The following is a 17,768-nucleotide window of genomic DNA, read 5'->3' as shown; positions in this document are numbered from 1 at the left end:
TTAAAATCAAACATTATGTTCCAGGTGTATTTGTCAAGGCACTTGCTAGCAAGGATGGAGAACGTTAATTCCTTCTCTTGCCTTGGTTAGGTTTCAAGCCAGAGCTGCAGGAGGAAATGAAATAGATTTAATTTGTATCAGAAAATCCCTGATTTTTGTGGATGTAGATATTGCCCTGGCTATAACTCGTCAGAACCATAATTCCCTCAGAAGGTAAAGATCAAATCAAAAGAACTCTTGATATTTTTGTGGTTGGTAACTCATTTCATGATTGTCCAAATCAGAAAACTTTATTGGACATCACATTCGTGGGTCGGCATCCAGAACATTGCCTCACAAGAAAATGTCACATGGAACATGGGATTTTTATCTAAAAAAAAAAAGAAACTGGACTCTTTCATGACGTTTTGATGGGACTTTGTTCAATCTACCAATGATGAGCATCTAAATCAGTGCCTCTCACTGGTTTTGGTTTTTTAAAATCATTTTTATTTGTTTTCCATTTAACATTATACATTCACATCATCTTTATCCACTATACTGCCTTGGCTCTTAGAGCCTATAGAATTCCTTCCCTCCTGCCTCATGGCTTTCAAAATTAACCTTTATATCATTGCAATTTATACATTTTCCAATTCCAATTACACTCATTGCAAAAGATCTCAAAAATTTAAATAAAGATAGAAAATTTCTCATTACAAGTCTTCAGATGTCAGTTGCTTACAATAATCTTTCAGATATCGTATGAATTTACTCCCGTCATTTTGGAATACTTGATCATGCTGGTTTCGGATTTTTCCTCCAGGCCAGTTCTGAAAAGTCTGCCATCTTCATCCGCCCTTCTTCTCTTCTGACTGGTTTTGAGAGAAATATGGGCGTGATAAGACTTTCTTCCTGGACTTATTCCTATTCACCGATATATGTATTTTCCAGATTAGTCAATTGCCTTGGAGATAGGCACGCACTCCTCTGCCTGCTATGTTTTTTGTCTTTCCCTTATTTTGTATTTGATACATCTGTCTATCTGTTGTAATACTGAAAACCTTAATTAAAAAATCATCACAGAAAAAATCTTCCTAACGTTTAGTCGGGATCTCCTTTCTTGCCATGGCCATCAGTCCAGGTCCTGCCTTCTGGATCAGGAGAAAACAAGCTTGCTTCTTCTTCCATGCGGCAGCCCTCGAGACATTTGAAAATGGCTCTCATATCCCTTCAGACGCTTCTTCTCCAGGCTAAACGTAACCCAATTCCTTCAACCCTCAGGCCATTTGCGAAGAAATCCCCATGGCCATCCATGAGTGAAATATACTCGGAGTCGAGAGTAGATTTCCTACTCTTTATTCAGCTCATAGTGGTGAGGAGGAATGGAAGTTCCTCCACAATATCTGCTTTATATACATCATTTACACAATGGGCCCCATGTGATTGGCTAATTCCGGGAATCTCCTGTAGGCCAATCAGGTCGTGGATTCACTTCCACCTGGAGCTGGATTGGGTGGCTCCTGTGGACCAATCAGACTGCTGCATTGTTCTAGGACCAATCAGACTGCTGCATTTTGGATCCTATTCAACTCAGTACATAACAATGAGGCTTGGGGGCTTCCCTTCCCACCCCTCTCCATTGGGGAGAAAGAACTCCACAGCTGGCTTCCATCATTAACTGATTCAAAGCAGGTGGGCAATGGGCAGCAGCGTGGCTGAGCTATGAAGTCACTCTCGCCCCAGGCTAGGGAAGGGCCAGTGCCCCGCTCACCGTGACTGTTGGCGGCAGCTGAACTATGTTTCCCAGAAGGAGGCGGAGGAAGGAAGGAAGGAAGGAAGGAAGGATCAGTGGGTGGGTGGGCAGATGGCTGGACAGAGTGCTCCAATGGGCACAATTTGGGCAGAGACATTAAGTGCCCAGCAATGCGGACGTGTTAAGGATACAAAGGCAGGCGGTTGACTGCACATTCCCAGAGGTTAATTATTAAGGCGACAAAAGAAATTAAACCCGTAGTATTGCAGCCTGTGCCAACAGCTGCTTCACACTTCCTAAAGGTTAGGAAGTTGGTGTGATTTAAAAAAAAAAAGTTTTAGAATATTTCCTTTTCCTATTTTTTTATTATTATTTTTGATTTAAACCACAGAGCCTAGGACTTGCTGATCAGAAGGTTGGTGGTTCGAATCCCCGCGACAGGGTGAGCTCCCGTTGCTCAGTCCCTGCTCCTGCCAACCTAGCAGTTTGAAAGGACACCCAAAAGTGCAAGTAGATGAATAGGTACCACTCCAGCGGGCAGGTAAACGGCGTTTCCATGCACTGCTCTGGTTCGCCAGAAGCGGCTTAGTCATGCTGGCCACATGACCTGGAAGCTGTACGCCTGCTCCCTCGGCCAACAAAGCAAGATGAGTGCTGCAACCCCAGAGTCGGTAACAACTGGACCTAATGGTCAGGGCTCCCTTTACCTTACCTTATACCTATGACTACACCTTTTAAACAAGATTTCCCCACCTCTCCTCCCCCTACTTCCCACCACTGTCTTGGGAGACAACGAAGGAGTGCACCTCCAGGGGGTCAAGTCAAATCATTGGGGAGTTATAGCACCTGCTGTGGCTGTAGTAGAAACTGAAAAGCGAGAGACATGTTTGGTTGCAGCTGGGGCAGATGAAGGTGTCCAGTTTCACTAAGGCAGACGCACCAGGGCGTTCCATCTCTCTGTGCTCCTCCCAGTGGCCATTCCTCCTCTGGGTCACTGCTAGATTCACACCATTTGAATGGCAATGCCCATCAACTTTTTTGGGGGGGCGGCCCCCTCAAATATTTTATGGGGGGCGAAAACCCCTTGACTCCTAGGGTTGGCAGGTGGGAATCTGAACAGTTACCCAGAGTCAGTGCAGGGAACTCCAACTCCAGGTCAGTTGTGGACTCTAGGGCTTTATTTCGGACAAAAGCACTTTCTGCAGTCCGGAGCTCAAGAACGAAACCAGAACTCCTGGCGAGGAGGGCAGTGAGTGAGAAAGGGCTTATCTAAAGAAAACAGAAAGCCTTTGCACCAGAAGCTCACGTGGCGCTAAATCTAGCTCAGCACAAAAGTTGAGAAAGAGCCAGCGGTCTTTCCCACCAGACATCACATTCATTCTGAGCTTGTGCAGGGTTTTCCCCCCTGCACCATCTAGGGCTGAGATTTTTCGGATTATTAGTGTAATCTGTGTCTTCAAATGGGTTTCCCATGACTTAGCAATGCCAGCGGAAATGTAAAGCAAAACTGAGAGGCGCAGAAGTGGTGTTGCGCTGCCGCTTCCAGGAAAGGAGGAAGTCCAAGTTGGCTTTTGAAGGATCAGCAATCCACAAAATGTTCCTGGAAGTCCTTGAAAGAACGAACATCAGGTTTGTCTAGTCCTTTTTGGACTCACTGGTGCGTCGTGGGGGTGTTGGGATACTGCCGGGGAGATGTGGGCATCAGGCAGGCCACCAGCCGGCAGCCGGGCGATCACCGGTCTCCCTTGGAATAGCATCAAACAGTGGCACAAGCCTCAGATATGTTTAGAGCAGAGTGAATAAATCTTTGCATAGTGGAAGAGGTGGACAGAGCCCTGTGTAAGCAGTATTTACAAGTGTTTACTCAGCATAGTTCAGGAACAAAGGAAAGAACATGTCTGCTTCCCTTCGTCTCCAGCAAAACAGCAACAACAAAAGCTATATACAAATGGAAGTTCCCAGCAGACTGCATTGGGAATAAATAGGCATGTGACAGACAAAAGTCATGCCTGCACCCTTTTAAGGTGGAATGGAACTACAGTGGTACCTCCGGTTACATACACTTCAGGTTACGGACTCTGTTAACCCAGAAATAGTACCTCAGGTTAAGAACTTTGCTTCAGGATGAGAACAGAAATCGCGCAGTGGTGGCGTAGTGGCAGCGGGAGGCCCCATTAGTTAAAGTGGTGCTTCAGGTTAAGAATAGACCACTGGAACGAATTAAGTACTTAACCCGAGGTACCACTGTATATCCTAACAGGGGGCAGAGAGGCTGGAACGCAGACATGCTGCTCTGACCCCAAAAACAGCCACCTCTGCACCCCACCTGCTTCTCCATGCAAGGAAACCTTCCCCCCCCCCCAACTCTCTTTCAGCCCTCTTTTTGAGCGGAGACATTGAGAAGGGCAAGCCTGGATGTTACCTATTTACAGAAACACAAAACTCACAAAACAGTAGAAAACAAACTGGACTTCGGAAAAGGGCAACCGAAATGATCCAGGCAGGGTTTTCCTCCCCACCCTCTCAGGATGGGCGCCATTGCCAGTCTAAGAGAACAAGGGAGGCATTCAGGGCGAGTTTTGGCACCGCTTTCTCTAGAAAAATAGCCCTGGAATCCCGGGGACTCCCCTGCGAAGAAAGGTTGCAGCATTTGGGACTTTTAAATTTTGAGTAAGGTTACCAGATGTCCCCGTTTCCCGGCGACAGCCCTCGGATTTACAAATCAGTCCCCTGACAAAATCTATCTATTTAATAGGAAGTTGAAAAGTGTCCCCAGATTCATTGAAAAAACAAACTGGTAATCTTCGTTTAGAGAAGAGGCGACATGATAGGAAGTTGGCAAATTATGCATGGAATGCAGAAGAAGGTTGGAGAAAAGCTTTTCCCCCTCTCTTGTGGACCACCAGAATTTGTGGACATCCCAAGAAGCCGAATGTTCGAAGATTCAGGGCAGAGGAAAGAGAGGACTTTTTCACGCAGTGCACAGTTGAACCATGGTCTTAAAGAAATTCACAGAGAAGATAGATATAGATAGATAGATAGATAGATAGATAGATAGATAGATAGATAGATAGATAGATGATAGATAGATAGATAGATAGATAGATATAGATGATAGATAGATAGATAGATAGATAGATAGATAGATAGATGATAGATAGATAGATAGATAGATAGATAGATAGATAGATAGATAGATGATAGATAGATAGATAGATAGATAGATAGATGATAGATAGATAGATAGATGATAGATAGATAGATAGATAGATAGATAGATGATAGATAGATAGATAGATAGATAGATAGATAGATAGATGATAGATAGATAGATAGATAGATAGATGATAGATAGATAGATAGATGATAGATAGATAGATAGATAGATAGATAGATAGATAGATAGATAGATGATAGATAGATAGATAGATAGATAGATAGATAGATGATAGATATAGATGATAGATAAGATAGATATAGATAGATAGATAGATGATAGATAGATAGATGATAGATATAGATGATAGATGATAGATAGATAGATAGATAGATAGATGATAGATATAGATGATAGATGATAGATAGATAGATAGATAGATAGACGATAGATATAGATGATAGATGATAGATAGATAGATAGATAGATGATAGATAGATAGATAGATAGATAGATAGATAGATAGATAAAATAATAATAATAATAATGATAATAATAATAATAATAATAATAATAATAATAATAATAATAATTTATTTATACCCCGCCCATCTGGCTGGGTTTCTCCAGCCCCTCTGGGTGGCTTCCAACCGAATATTAAAAACAATACAGCGTCAGACATTAAAAACTTCCCTCAACAGCTCCTAGCCTGGAGGGCTCTGTTCTGCCTCGCCAGTCAGAGGCAGCGATTCTTCCGCATGCCAGTTCCTAGAAATCTCAGGAGGGCCAGGTGCTCTCGTGCTCATGTTCTGCTGGGAAAGGGACAAACCACATCTTACGAGAAGTTGTCAGGTTTCCTGGAAGTATTAAAGAGCTTTTAGTTAAAAACAGGTGCTGCAGATTTTATGGGTACCTCTAGGCCATGCATAGGTAGGCAAACTAAGGCCCAGGGGCCGGATCCAGCCCAATCGCCTTCTCAATCTGGCCCACGGACAGTCCAGGAATCAGCATGTTTTTACATGAGTAGAATGTGTCCTTTTATTTAAAATGCATCTCTGGGTTATTTCTGGGGCATACGAATTTGTTCATTTCCCCCTCCAAAAAATATAGTCCGGCCCCCCACAAGGTCTGAGGGACAGTGGACCGGCCCCTTGCTGAAAAAGTTTGCTGACCCCTGCTCTAAACCATGCTTAAAAACAATTTAAAATATTTGGTGAAGAATGTGGCATTTTGTTTTGGCTGCTGGGCATGTGGGTGGGAGGCAGGGCTTTCCTTTGTGACTCAGGAACCCGATGTATAAAGCTCTTCCTTCTACCTCCGCTCAGACACCCCCCTTGCGAAGAGGAAGAAGAGGATGTCTTCAGCCACAGGTAGGGAGCCAGCCGCCTCCACCGCCTCTGCCAAGGCTTCTTAGCCACACTCTCTGCAGCCTCAGTGGCGCCATCTGCGCCCACACGGACGTGCCCCTTCAGTGGCACCAAAAAGAGGGAGGAAGCAGCTGCAGGTCCAAGGGGAACTTTCTAAGTCTGTACACCTCAAACCGAGGCTGCGCACCTTCAAAGCCCAACTTCCCTGAAGAATCCTGGGAGCTGTGGTTTGCAAAGGGTGCTGGGAACTGTAGTTCTCTGAGGGAAACCAAGCCTTGTGAGGAACAGTTGAGGGAGCTAGGGATGCTGAGCCTGGAATGGAGGAGACGGAGAGGAGGCAGGAGAGACATCTTCAGATGCCTTCAATGGGGAAGATGGAGCAAGCTAGATTTCTGCTGCTCCGGAGGGAAGGATCCGAACCAAGGGATCCAAATGGCAAGGAAGGAGGTTCCGACTCAGCAGCAGGAAGCAACTTCTGATAGCAAGAGATGTTCAACCAGTGGGAGGTGGGTCTCGGTCAGGGATTCTTGAGCTGTTCATTCCTGCAGACCCTCCAAGCATCCTTATTTTCCAGGGACGTCCCTGATTTAGAGAAGCCATCCTGGTTTCTGATTTGATCCCAGAGTGTCCCACTTTTCCTTAGGACGTCCCTATTTTCATTGGAGGAATGTTGGAGGGTATGGAGTTATCTGACTCCTGAGCCATCTGAAGGCAATCCTGTATAGGGAAGGGTTTTTTAAAAAATGTTTTAATGTGTTTTTATATATGTTGGAGGCTGTCCAGAGTGTCTGGGATAACCCAGTAAGATGTGCAGGGTATGAACAGTAAAATCATCCTTCTCTATTTTCATTTTGTTCTATGGGGGCATTTGTGAATGGTCATTTTCAACGTGGTGCAGTAGCGATAAAGATAATAATTTGTCCATTCGTTTTATGCCTGCATTTACTCGTTTATTTATTCCTTGCACTTCCACCTTGCCTTTCTGCCGAGGTGCTATGCAAAGTTAAAATGCTAAGACACATCCATGAATGGATGGATGGAGGACATACAGCTGGCCCAGTGGTGGCCTTGGGGACAGTGTGACGGGGGATATGCTGGGCTCCTCTTGGCCTGACTGCCCCCCTCTGAGGGAGAGGAAGGAATCCCTTGCTGGGAACTAAGCGCTTGGTCACATTTTGCATTCTATTACGTCTTAGGACCTCTGGCACTCATGCTTTGCTTTTGTTTTGCATTTGCCGTACGTCACCTTGAGACCTTTGTGGTTGTTGTCGCTTAGTCGTGTCCGACTCTTTGTGACCCCCCAGAGCATGCCAGGCCCTCCTGTCTTCCACTGCCTCCCACTGTTTGGTCAGACTCATGCTGGTCACTTCGAGAACACTGTCCCACCATCTCGTCCTCTCTCGTCCCCTTCTCCTTGCGCCCTCCATCTTTCCCAACATCAGGGTCTTTTCCAGGGAATCTTCTCTTCTCATGAGGTGGCCAAAGTCTTGGAGCCTCAGCTTCACAATCTGTCCTTCCAGTGAGCACTCAGGGCTGATTTCCTTCAGAATGGAGAGGTTTGATCTTCTTGCAGTCCATGGGACTCTCCAGAGTCTCCTCCAGCACCATGATTCAAAAGCATCAATTCTTCAGCAATCAGCTTTCTTTGTGGTCCAGCTCTCACTTCCATACATCACTACTGGGCTTTAACTATATGGACCTTTGTTGGCAAGGTGATGTCTCTGCTTTTTAAGATGCTGTCTAAGTTTGTCTTTGCTAGCCTTTGTGGTACAAGGAGGCTAACAGGCAAAGGAATGGAAAGAAGCAGAACTTTGCAGGCAGGCAGGCATTTCAGATGCCTCAAAGCAGCACATTTGCTGCTCAGCCCCAACCTGTGCTTCAGCCACTGCCATTCGACAACCAGGCACATGGCTAGACCATGGCTAGACCACCTCCTTTCTCTCTTAACCCGTCAAAGCCATCTAAGCCAGTGGCCATTGCAGCATCCTGCAGCAGGCAGTTCCCAAGGTTCACGACGTGCAAAGGAACGCTTTGCACCTTGTGAGCTGGGGAGAGGTTCCCTTGGGGTGCAGGGCTCCAGGGCCAAGCAATGAGCTGGTGGAGACACTTGCTGGCTGCACATGCTAACTGTCTCTCTCTCTCTCCCCCCCTGCTCTCTTTCCAGGCCTCCGCCCCCAGGCACGCTGCCTGCTCTTGGCCCTGATCTGCAGCGGCGCCTCCTTCCAAGGTAAGGCAAAGTGGCCAGTGGGAGGAGATAATAAAAAATAATAATAATAAAATAATAATAATAATAATAAATAATAATAATAATAATAATAATAATAATAATAATAATAATAATTTATTATTTATACCCTGCCCATCTGGCTGAGTTTCCCCAGCCACTCTGGGCGGCCCCCAATCAGTGTTAAAAACAGTACAGCATTACATATTAAAAACTTCCCTGAACAGGGCTGCCTTAAGATGTCTTCTGAATGTCAGGTAATTCTTTATCTCTTTGACATCTGATGGGAGGGCGTTCCACAGGGCGGGTGCCACTACCGAGAAGGCCCTCTGTCTGGTTCCCTGTAGCCTCACTTCTCGCAATGAGGGAACCGCCAGAAGGCCCTCAGCGCTGAATCTCAGTGTCCGGGCTGAACGATGGGGGTGGAGACGCTCCTTCAGGTATACAGGACCGAGGCCGTTTAGGGCTTTAAAGGTCAGCACCAACACTTTGAATCGTGCTCGGAAACGTACTGGGAGCCAATGCAGATCTCTCAGAACCGGTGTTATGTGGTCCCGGCGGCCACTTCCAGTCACCAGTCTAGCTGCCGCATTATGGATTAATTTCAGTTTCCGGGTCACCTTCAAAGGTAGCCCCATGTAGAGCGCGTTGCAGTAGTCCAAGCGTGAGATAACTAGAGCATGCACCACTCTGGCGAGACAGTCCGCGGGGAGGTAGGGTCTTAGCCTGTGTACCAGGTGGAGCTGGTAGACAGCTGCCCTGGACACAGAGTTAACCTGCGCCTCCATGGACAGCTGTGAGTCCAAAATGACTCCCAGGCTGCGCACCTGGTCCTTCAGGGGCACAGTTACCCCATTCAGGACCAGGGAATCCTCCACACCAGCCCGCCTCCTGTCCCCCAAAAAACAGTACTTGTCTTGTCAGGATTCAACCTCAATCTGTTAGCCGCCATCCAACCTCCAACCGCCTCCAGGCACTCACACAGGACCTTCACCGCCTTCACTGGTTCTGATTTAAAGGAGAGGTAGAGCTGGGTGTCATCTGCATACTGATGAACACCCAGTCCAAACCCCCTGATGATCTCTCCCAGCGGCTTCATATAGATATTAAAAAGCATGGGAGAGAGGACAGAACCCTGAGGCACTCCACAAGTGAGAGCCCAGGGGTCTGAACACTCACCCCCCACCACCACTTTCTGGACACGGCCCAGGAGGAAGGAGCGGAACCACTGTATGACAGTGCCCCCAGCTCCCAGCCCCTCTAGACGGTCCAGAAGGATGTTATGGTCGATGGTGTCAAAGGCCGCTGAGAGATCCAGCAGAACTAGGAAACAGCTCTCACCTTTGTCCCTAGCCCGCCGGAGATCATCAACCAGCGCGACCAAGGCAGTTTCAGTCCCATGGTGAGGCCTGAATCCCGATTGGAAGGGATCCAAATGGTCCGCTTCTTCCAGGAGTGCCTGGAGTTGTTCAGCAACCACTCGCTCAATCACCTTGCCCAAGAATGGAAGGTTTGAGACTGGGCGATAATTGGCCATCGTGGCCGCATCTAAAGATGGTTTTTTAAGAAGCGGTTTGATAACCGCCTCTTTCAGCGGGTCTGGGAAGGCTCCCTCACGGAGGGAAGCATTCACCACCCCGCAGAGCCCATCACCCAGCCCTTCCCGGCTCGCTTTTATCAGCCAGGATAACCCTCTAACAACACCCCCTCCCTTTAAAAAAACCCATTGGCCTTTTAAAAGTGAGTGATTAGCAGTCAGGGATCAGCTGCCCCAAAATGTTCACAGCCAGACCTTCCCAGAGGGTCTCCCATCACCTTTGGCAACATCTCGGTCTGGAAACCCAGCCTGGTGAGGAACGGTTGAAGGAGTTGGGCATGTTTAGCCTGCAGAAGAATGACAGGCGATGTGATAGCTGTCCCAGACATCTGAAGGCAGCCTTGTTTAGGGAAGCATTTAATGTTTAACAGACTATTGTATTTTAATATTTTGTTGGAAGCCACCCAGAGTGGCTGGGGAAACCAGATGGGCGGGGTAGAAATAATAAATCATTATTATTATTATCAGGAAGAATTTTCTGGTGGTAAAAGCTGTTCAAATGTGGAGCGGACTCCCTTGGAAGGTGGTGGATGCTCCTTCACTGGAGAGTTTAAAGCAGAGGTGGGGGGGGTGTATGGATTTGCCAGGGATTCTTTAGCGGAGATTCCTGCCTTGCAGGGGGGGGGGTTGGACTGGATGACCCTTGGGAAGCCCCTTCCAACTCTACAATTCTACCCAGAACAAAGAGGCTGTTGGCTCTTTGGTGGGGCTGAGGCAGGGGCCTAATCCACAGACTCCAGAGCCAACAGTGGGTGCGACTCCAGAGCATGGAACTCTGACACAGATGTTAAAGATGTTAAATGCAAGAGGAGAGCCAAGCAGAAACTGTCCACCAATCCCTGAGCAGACTGTTCCGCAGGCTCTTGCGGCACAGGGCTTGCCAGCGCTTGGGAACCAGATGGTAAGGGGCAGTGGTGGTCTGCCAACATGCTCAGGATGCCTTCAAGGAGTGCGTGGCCTGAACGCCTTTGCACCTTTCGGAAAGCGCTCTCTTTTTTGCAACACAATAAGCATGCTTCTCCATCTGAAACTGCACACCAGTCAAATCGGAAAGGTTGGGAGGTAATCCGTCTGCACTAGCAGAACAGGCTTACCAAGGGTCCCAGGTTTCCTCTTCAAGAGCTTTCTCTTTTCAGATGCAGCCGCAAATGTGCAGCCACACATTTCTTCTGACCTTGTCGTGCAGAAGCCTTCCTGTGGTAAGTCCTGCCCCCTTTGCACAAGCAAGTCAGACCGGCTTGAGAGGGGTGCTGTGGGTCCGGGGGAACGATTGGTCCATGGAGGGACGATAGCCAATGAAGCCTAGCTTTGGGAACCTTTGCCCGCCCCCGCCCCCAGGAACATGAAGTTTGCCCCTCCAAGACTCACCAGGAGCAGCTGGAGTCGTCCTTAGTATAGAGCGCAAGACTTGTTAGGAAGAATCAGTCAGTCTCTCCTTGGAGAACTCCCGATATTTACATGCAGAAGGATTAAAGCACCTACAGGGAATTATTTCTTTGCACAAGGAATATTGCCTCAAATCCAGCAGGTACCTCAAAGCGGCCCACAAGCAGCAAGCCCGTGGGTACCCAATGAAGCTGGATGTTGGGAGACTCAGGAGAGAGAAAAGAAAGGACTTCTTTATGAAGCACGTAGTTAAACTGTGGAACTCCCTGCCACAGGAGGCAGTGACGGCCAACAATTTGAATGGATTTAAAGCAGGATTAGATGAAGTCATGGAAGAGAGGGCTATCGATGGCTCCTAGCCAGACTGGCTTTGCTCTGGCTCCACTGCAGGGGGGCATCAATGCTTCTGAAGGAGGGGAGGGGGATCTTGTGTTCGAATCCTGCTTGCGTGTTTCCCATCGGGGCACCTGGTTGGCCACTGTGAGAAGAGGATGCTGGACCAGATGGGCCATTGGCCTGATCCAGCACCCTCTTATATATTTGCCCACACCTGGGCAGCCATTTGGAACTTGTATTCCAGAGGATGGGGGGAGCTGGGAGAGCCTGCTAGCCCCCCCCCCAATTTAAAGGAGACTCAAGGTACCTTGGGACGCAGGTGGTGCTGTGGGTTAAAGCCTCAGCGCCTAGGACTTGCCGATCGAAAGGTCGGCGGTTCGAATCCCTGCGGAGGGGTGCGCTCCCGCTGCTCGGTCCCAGCGCCTGCCAACCTAGCAGTTCGAAAGCACCTCCGGGTGCAAGTAGATAAATAGGGACCGCTTACCAGCGGGAAGGTAAACGGCGTTTCCGTGTGCGGCTCTGGCTCGCCAGAGCAGCGATGTCACACTGGCCACGTGACCCGGAAGTGTCTCCGGACAGCGCTGGCCCCTGGCCTCTTAAGTGAGATGGGCGCACAACCCCAGAGTCTGTCAAGACTGGCCCGTACGGGCAGGGGTACCTTTACCTTTACCTTTTACAAGGTACCTTAAAGACTGATAATTTTGAGGTAAGCAGGTGGGGTGCCTGAATGGGGCAGTCTTTTACCATGCCGCCTGAGGTTATAAAGCACATTTAAAGCCTTCAGATTGGAAGGTCTGGAGAACAGTCATGGGGGGGGGCAGAGGAGACTTGGAGCGCTCACTGCCAGTGTTCCCCCCGCAAGGCATTTATTGAAACCAGCAGGACCCCCCACAAAGAGGGCTTCTGTCTGGCAGGCACATGCACACACGCACCCTCTACCCTCTGCACTCTACCCTCTGCACCCCAGTAGTTTCTTTTTTTAAAAAAAAAATTGATACAGGAAGAAAGAAAAAACACAAATACCAAATTACACACAGGAATAACCATAGACACATAATTTTCTTAACCAACAATAAAACATAAATTGGTCTTAGCACTAAAGACCCAACCTCCCATCTATTCCACATTTCGATTTCATATTACTTATTGCCAATACACACTTTTATCATAATTAAACTATTTCTTAATATATCTAATTTCTTAGATCTACCTTGCAACTATTACTGAAGTTCCTCGAATGCTGTAACAGAATTTAAACTGCACCCCAGTAATTTCATGCGCCATGTGCCTGGTCCTCCAGAACCACTCCCTCCAAAGGGGTGGCCATTTGGCCTTCCTTTTGGACCCTGCCGAGTGACTCCGTGTGGTCTCTTCTCCTCCTCCTCTTCAGGAAAACAGATCCGCATCCCATGCGAGGGCTACACAGATTACGAAGACAGTGGCATCATGTACTGGCTGGCCAATGGCCAGTTCGTGTCGGAATTGTACCCAGGTGGAGAAGTGAGCGAGGGGCGCACTGAGTGAGTAAACCCTGCGGCTTCCAGGGGACTCGGGAGTCGGTCCATTTTACTGCAAGTGTTTGGGCTAGATGGACCTTGGGATTCCCCCCCCCAAAATAAACCCCCTGTCGTTCTATGGTTCTGAAATGTCAGAGCACCTGCCTTGCATGCAGAAGGTGCCAGGTTCAGTCCCCAGTGGCAGCCCCTCTAGAGAGAGCTGGAAACCCCTTCCCTTCTGACCCCATGAAGAGCGACTGCTGCTGGTCAGAGGAGCTCAATGGAGCAGCTGGCCGACTCCCCTCGAAGGCAGCCTCTCATGGACGGAAAGTAGGGGAAATGGTCTTCCATGGTTTCCCCATGAGCCCAACTCTCAGGGCCACAAGGAGATGCTTGTGGTTTTCGGAGGACCTGCCTGTGCTGTTACACCTGGCCACGTTCAAGGTGGTCCAATTATCAACACCTACCAGCCAAAATGAAGGGACGCGGGTGGCGCTGTGGGTTAAACCACAGAGCCTAGGACTTGCCGATCAGAAGGTTGTGGTTCGAATCCCCGCGACGGGGTGAGCTCCCATTGCTCGGTCCCTGCCAACCTAGCAGTTCGAAATAAATAGGTACCACTCCAGCGGGAAGGTAAACAGTGTTTCCGTGCGCTGCTTTCGTTCGCCAGAAGCGGCTTAGTCATGCTGGCCACATGACCCGGAAGCTGTATGCCCGGCTCCCTCGGCCAATAAAGCGAGATGAGCGCCGCAACCCCAGAGTTGGCCATGACGGGACCTAATGGTCAGGGGTCCCTTTACCTTTACCAGCCACAATGGCTATTGCTCTGTCTACACAGCTGGAGGTAGCGATACTTCTGGGCACTAGTTGTTGGAAACTACGGGAGGGGAGTGGCTCTTGGGCTCAGATCCTGCTCACTGGCTTACCACGGACATCTGCTCGGCCACTTTGAGATCAAAGGATTGGGCTAGGTGGCCCACTGGCCTCACTCTGCAGACTCCTTATGTTCTTAGGTGTATATGAAGCCCATAATAACTTGGGACCAGTTACTGTACTTACAAGATCACCTTACCCCACATAGAATCAGAGTTGGGACCCCCAAGGGACATCTAGTCCAACCCCCAGCCATGCAGGAATCTCAACTAAAGCATCCAGGTGCCCGTTCGACTGCATCGATCTGTGGAACTGGGAGTGTTACAGGTGTACATTATACCTGTTCTGCATTTGTAAGAAATCAGTCTTCTAGTGTGCTTGCACTTGCACTCTGGAACTCCCTGCCTATTGATGTCAGGCAGAGATGTGCTCTTTTGGGCCTCTGCAGAAAACATTTTTGTTTAGAGACGTCCACCCAGAATGTTTAGAACGCCCATGTGTTTTTAAGACATTGCTGGCTTTAAACTTTTCCCAACAATTTAAAGTTTTTGCTAATAATCTCGCCATGTTGCTCTTTTCGTCAGCCTGAGGCTTTTCCAGAACCAAGCAGTGTATAAATTTCATGAAACCAACACTAAATAAAGGCACATACCTTCCCCATCTCATTCTCTCCCAAGGTCTGCTGTCTCCCTTCCAACTTATTTTCTGCCTTCTTTCTCTTCCCCACCCCAGGGAGAAAGCCAAGGGCGTAGGCCTGTCCCTGAAAAGGGAGCTGATCATCAACACCTTCACAAAGAAGATACAGAACACAAAATTTGAATGCATCATCCTTGATCCAGCAGGCGCAGCGCAAAAGGCTGTCACATGGAAGCCGAAAAAGCGTTTCAGGAATCAGCCTGGCAAAGTCCCAGAGCAGATGGACAGCAGCAGCGCCTAAGGACTTTTGAACAAGAGCTTCGGAGGTAAACTCTCTGCACCTTCCAATTCCTTGTGTGCAAGAATTGTGAGCGCGAGGCCCTGCCTAGAAGAGGAAGGATTGGACCTGTGAAGCACCACATTTCTCTCCAAGCGGAAGAACCGTGTGGCAGCAAGCAGCGTGCATTATGCAAAAGTGTTTGCTGGGCACTCGCAGCAACGCTGTCCCCAGGCTTTCCAGATGTAAAGGTCTTTAAGCAGATCGCCACCTGTCAGGGATACTTTAGCTGAGATTCCTGCATTGCTGGGGCTAGGACTAGATGGCCCCTGGCAGTCCCTTCCCACTCTACAATTCTAAATGCAAAACAGGTTTTGTCATTTCGTTAAGGTGGCAGCGGCTCAGGGTCCCCCTTCGCCCTGTGACTTGAAAACGGCAAGGCCCCACCTTTGTGCCTGTTTCTGAGCGATTCTGAGAGATGCTCTCCAGCAAAGAGGCAGCTGCAATTGTTGGCAGTCCCAGGTGGGGTGGCAGGGCTTTCTCTGACAAGATATGAGCCAGTTACGCCAGCACTGAGTTGATCTTGCACTCCTCTGACGCTCTGCATTGTACTGACACAGGCCTACAGCCTGACATTGTGGCCTCATTATTTCCCCCCAAAATATACACCACTTGTTTAAAAAAAGCCCACAAAGTGATTTGCATGCATTTGTGTGTGTCGTGTGTGTGTGTGTGTGTGTGTGTGTGTGTGAGTGAGAGAGAGAGAGAGAGAGAGAGAGAGAGAGAGAGAGAGAGAGAGAGAATTGTAGTGTTGGAAGGCACCCAATGGATCATTTAAGCCTCTGCAACCTATTTTTCTTCCTTTATGTATACAGTGGTACCTTGGTTCCCAAACAGCTTGGCTCCCGAACGCTGCAAACTCAGAAGTGAGTCTTCCGGTTTGCTAACGTTTTTCAGAAGCTGAACGTCCGACACCGCTTCCGATTGAGTGCAGGAAGCTCCTGCAGCCAATTGAAAGTGGCACCTTGCTCTTCAAACCGTTTCATGAGTCGAACGGACTCCCGGAACGGATTAAGTTTGAGAACCAAGGTATTACTGTACAGTGGTATAATAGCCAGGCTTCCCCAACCTGGTGCCCTCCAGACGTTTTGAACTACAACTCCCATCAGCCCCATGTTGGGGGAAAGCTTGCTTTGTAGGTACAGGAGAAATCGCCTCCTCCCTACATCTGACGAGGTGGGCTCAGGCCTGTGGCATCTTGTGCTACAAACAGTAGCTGCTCTGAAAACCAACCCTCTTTCTATATCTCGCGGTTCCGCAGGGACACAAGAGGCAGGAGGGCAGCGGTGCGGCACAGCAGCCGAGGGATGGGAGAAGAGCAAGCGTCGTGGCTGCTGGGTGACCAGTTTCCGGTTGCTTCTGCTCTCCGTTGGGTCACGCAACCTCTCTCTCTGCTCCAGGCAGCGCCTCCTCTGCCACCTCCAGCCACCCACTCCCGAGGAAGAAAGGAGACCTCACTCCTCAAGGAAGAAGGAAAACAAATGGGACATTGAGGGCATGGGAAAGGTAGCAAAATTCCTGGAGGATTTTAAACCTGACCTATATAGCTCCAAGCAGCACGTAGAACTGTGGTAAATAAAAGCTAGAGGTATTCTCTTTAAGTTCCAGCTTGAACAAGTGGACTGCTGCCACTGGTTTTTCCTGCTGCCTTCGTCGTCTCGCCTCCACTCCCAGGAGGAGCCTGAAATATGACGCTTTTAAGTAGCTTCGCATCCCAAGCTCCTTCCCCTGGTGGAGGATGTGCTCCATCACTGAGCTAAGGTCCTCTTTGGACTGCAGAGATGCACAGGCTTAATTCATATGTGAAATGCTGTTCTCGCTGGCTTCCAGTTTGGGGGCCGGGCCCATCGCACGGGGCTAGTTTGGTCTTAGAAAGATGTAGGAGTCGGGGACAAGGGAGCCTGGAAAGAGGCCCTGCCTTTGGACCACAAAACAGACAGGGTGGTGGTAGGTGTACCTGTCTCAGGTGTTTGTGTCTATTTCAGCCTGACTTCGGGGTGGACAACCTGGATGAGGCAAGGAATGGAGAGAATGCAATCCTCTTGGCTCTCAGCAACTTTAAGAGGCCACAAAATCCTACTGGGCCACTCATGTTGGGAGGGGTGGCAAAGGGCTCTGTCCCACTGTCAGCGGTCAGGCAGGCCCTAGGTGTGAGGGGGCAGACACAGTTCTGCTCTTGTGGGGGGTGACACACTGAACTATAGGGCCTTGCAGAGTCCCGTCCTAGCTCGTGTGCTTTTTGAATACAGTGGTACCTCGGGTTACAGACGCTTCAGGTTACAGACTCCACTAACCTGGGAATAGTACCTTGGGTTAAGAACTTTGCTTCAGGATAAAAACAGAAATCTTACTGCAGCGGCAGCAGGAAGCCCCATTAGCTAAAGTGGTGCTTCAGGTTAAGAACAGTTTCAGGTTAAGAACGGACCTCCAGAACGAATTAATTTCTTAACCCGAAGTGCCACTGTACTCGCATATAGCTACCTAAAGAGGCTGGTTAGATCAACCACCTGATGACCCACAACTCTGCTTTGGCTTTCCTTCTGCCATGAGGTCTGATTGGGCCTTCTACGAAGGACTGCCTCAGAGGAGCAAGGGAGAAGGGTGAATTAACAGAAACTAAACCT

General features: G+C 48.7%; 1 protein-coding gene across 2 annotated transcripts; it reads left to right on the top strand.

The window, feature by feature from the left end:
• Positions 1–1,480: 1,480 nt before the first annotated feature.
• Positions 1,481–16,762, top strand: IL18BP (interleukin 18 binding protein). Of its 2 annotated transcripts, XM_081910204.1 has the most exons (7): positions 1,481–1,674; positions 6,218–6,262; positions 8,424–8,486; positions 11,217–11,279; positions 13,193–13,322; positions 14,904–15,133; positions 16,406–16,762. In XM_081910204.1, exons 2-6 carry the CDS (start codon positions 6,247–6,249, stop codon positions 15,106–15,108), a joined length of 477 nt encoding a protein of 158 aa, XP_081766330.1. In that variant the 5' UTR covers positions 1,481–1,674; positions 6,218–6,246; the 3' UTR covers positions 15,109–15,133; positions 16,406–16,762. The 2 variants fall into 2 exon arrangements, with proteins under 2 accessions (XP_081766330.1, XP_081766329.1); XM_081910203.1 differs by lacking the exon at positions 1,481–1,674 and having other exon boundaries at positions 6,200–6,262.
• Positions 16,763–17,768: the final 1,006 nt, after the last annotated feature.

The sequence above is a fragment of the Podarcis melisellensis genome (assembly GCF_964234715.1).
Source record: "Podarcis melisellensis genome assembly, chromosome: 4".
NCBI lineage: Eukaryota > Metazoa > Chordata > Lepidosauria > Squamata > Lacertidae > Podarcis > Podarcis melisellensis.
This window is presented reverse-complemented; position numbering and strand designations above follow the sequence as displayed.

Coding starts and splice junctions, on each gene's coding strand:
- IL18BP (XM_081910204.1), top strand. Junction 8,487..11,216: donor CAGCGGCGCCTCCTTCCAAG/GTAAGGCAAAGT, acceptor TTCTCTTTTCAG/ATGCAGCCGCAAATGTGCAG. Junction 11,280..13,192: donor CGTGCAGAAGCCTTCCTGTG/GTAAGTCCTGCC, acceptor CCTCCTCTTCAG/GAAAACAGATCCGCATCCCA.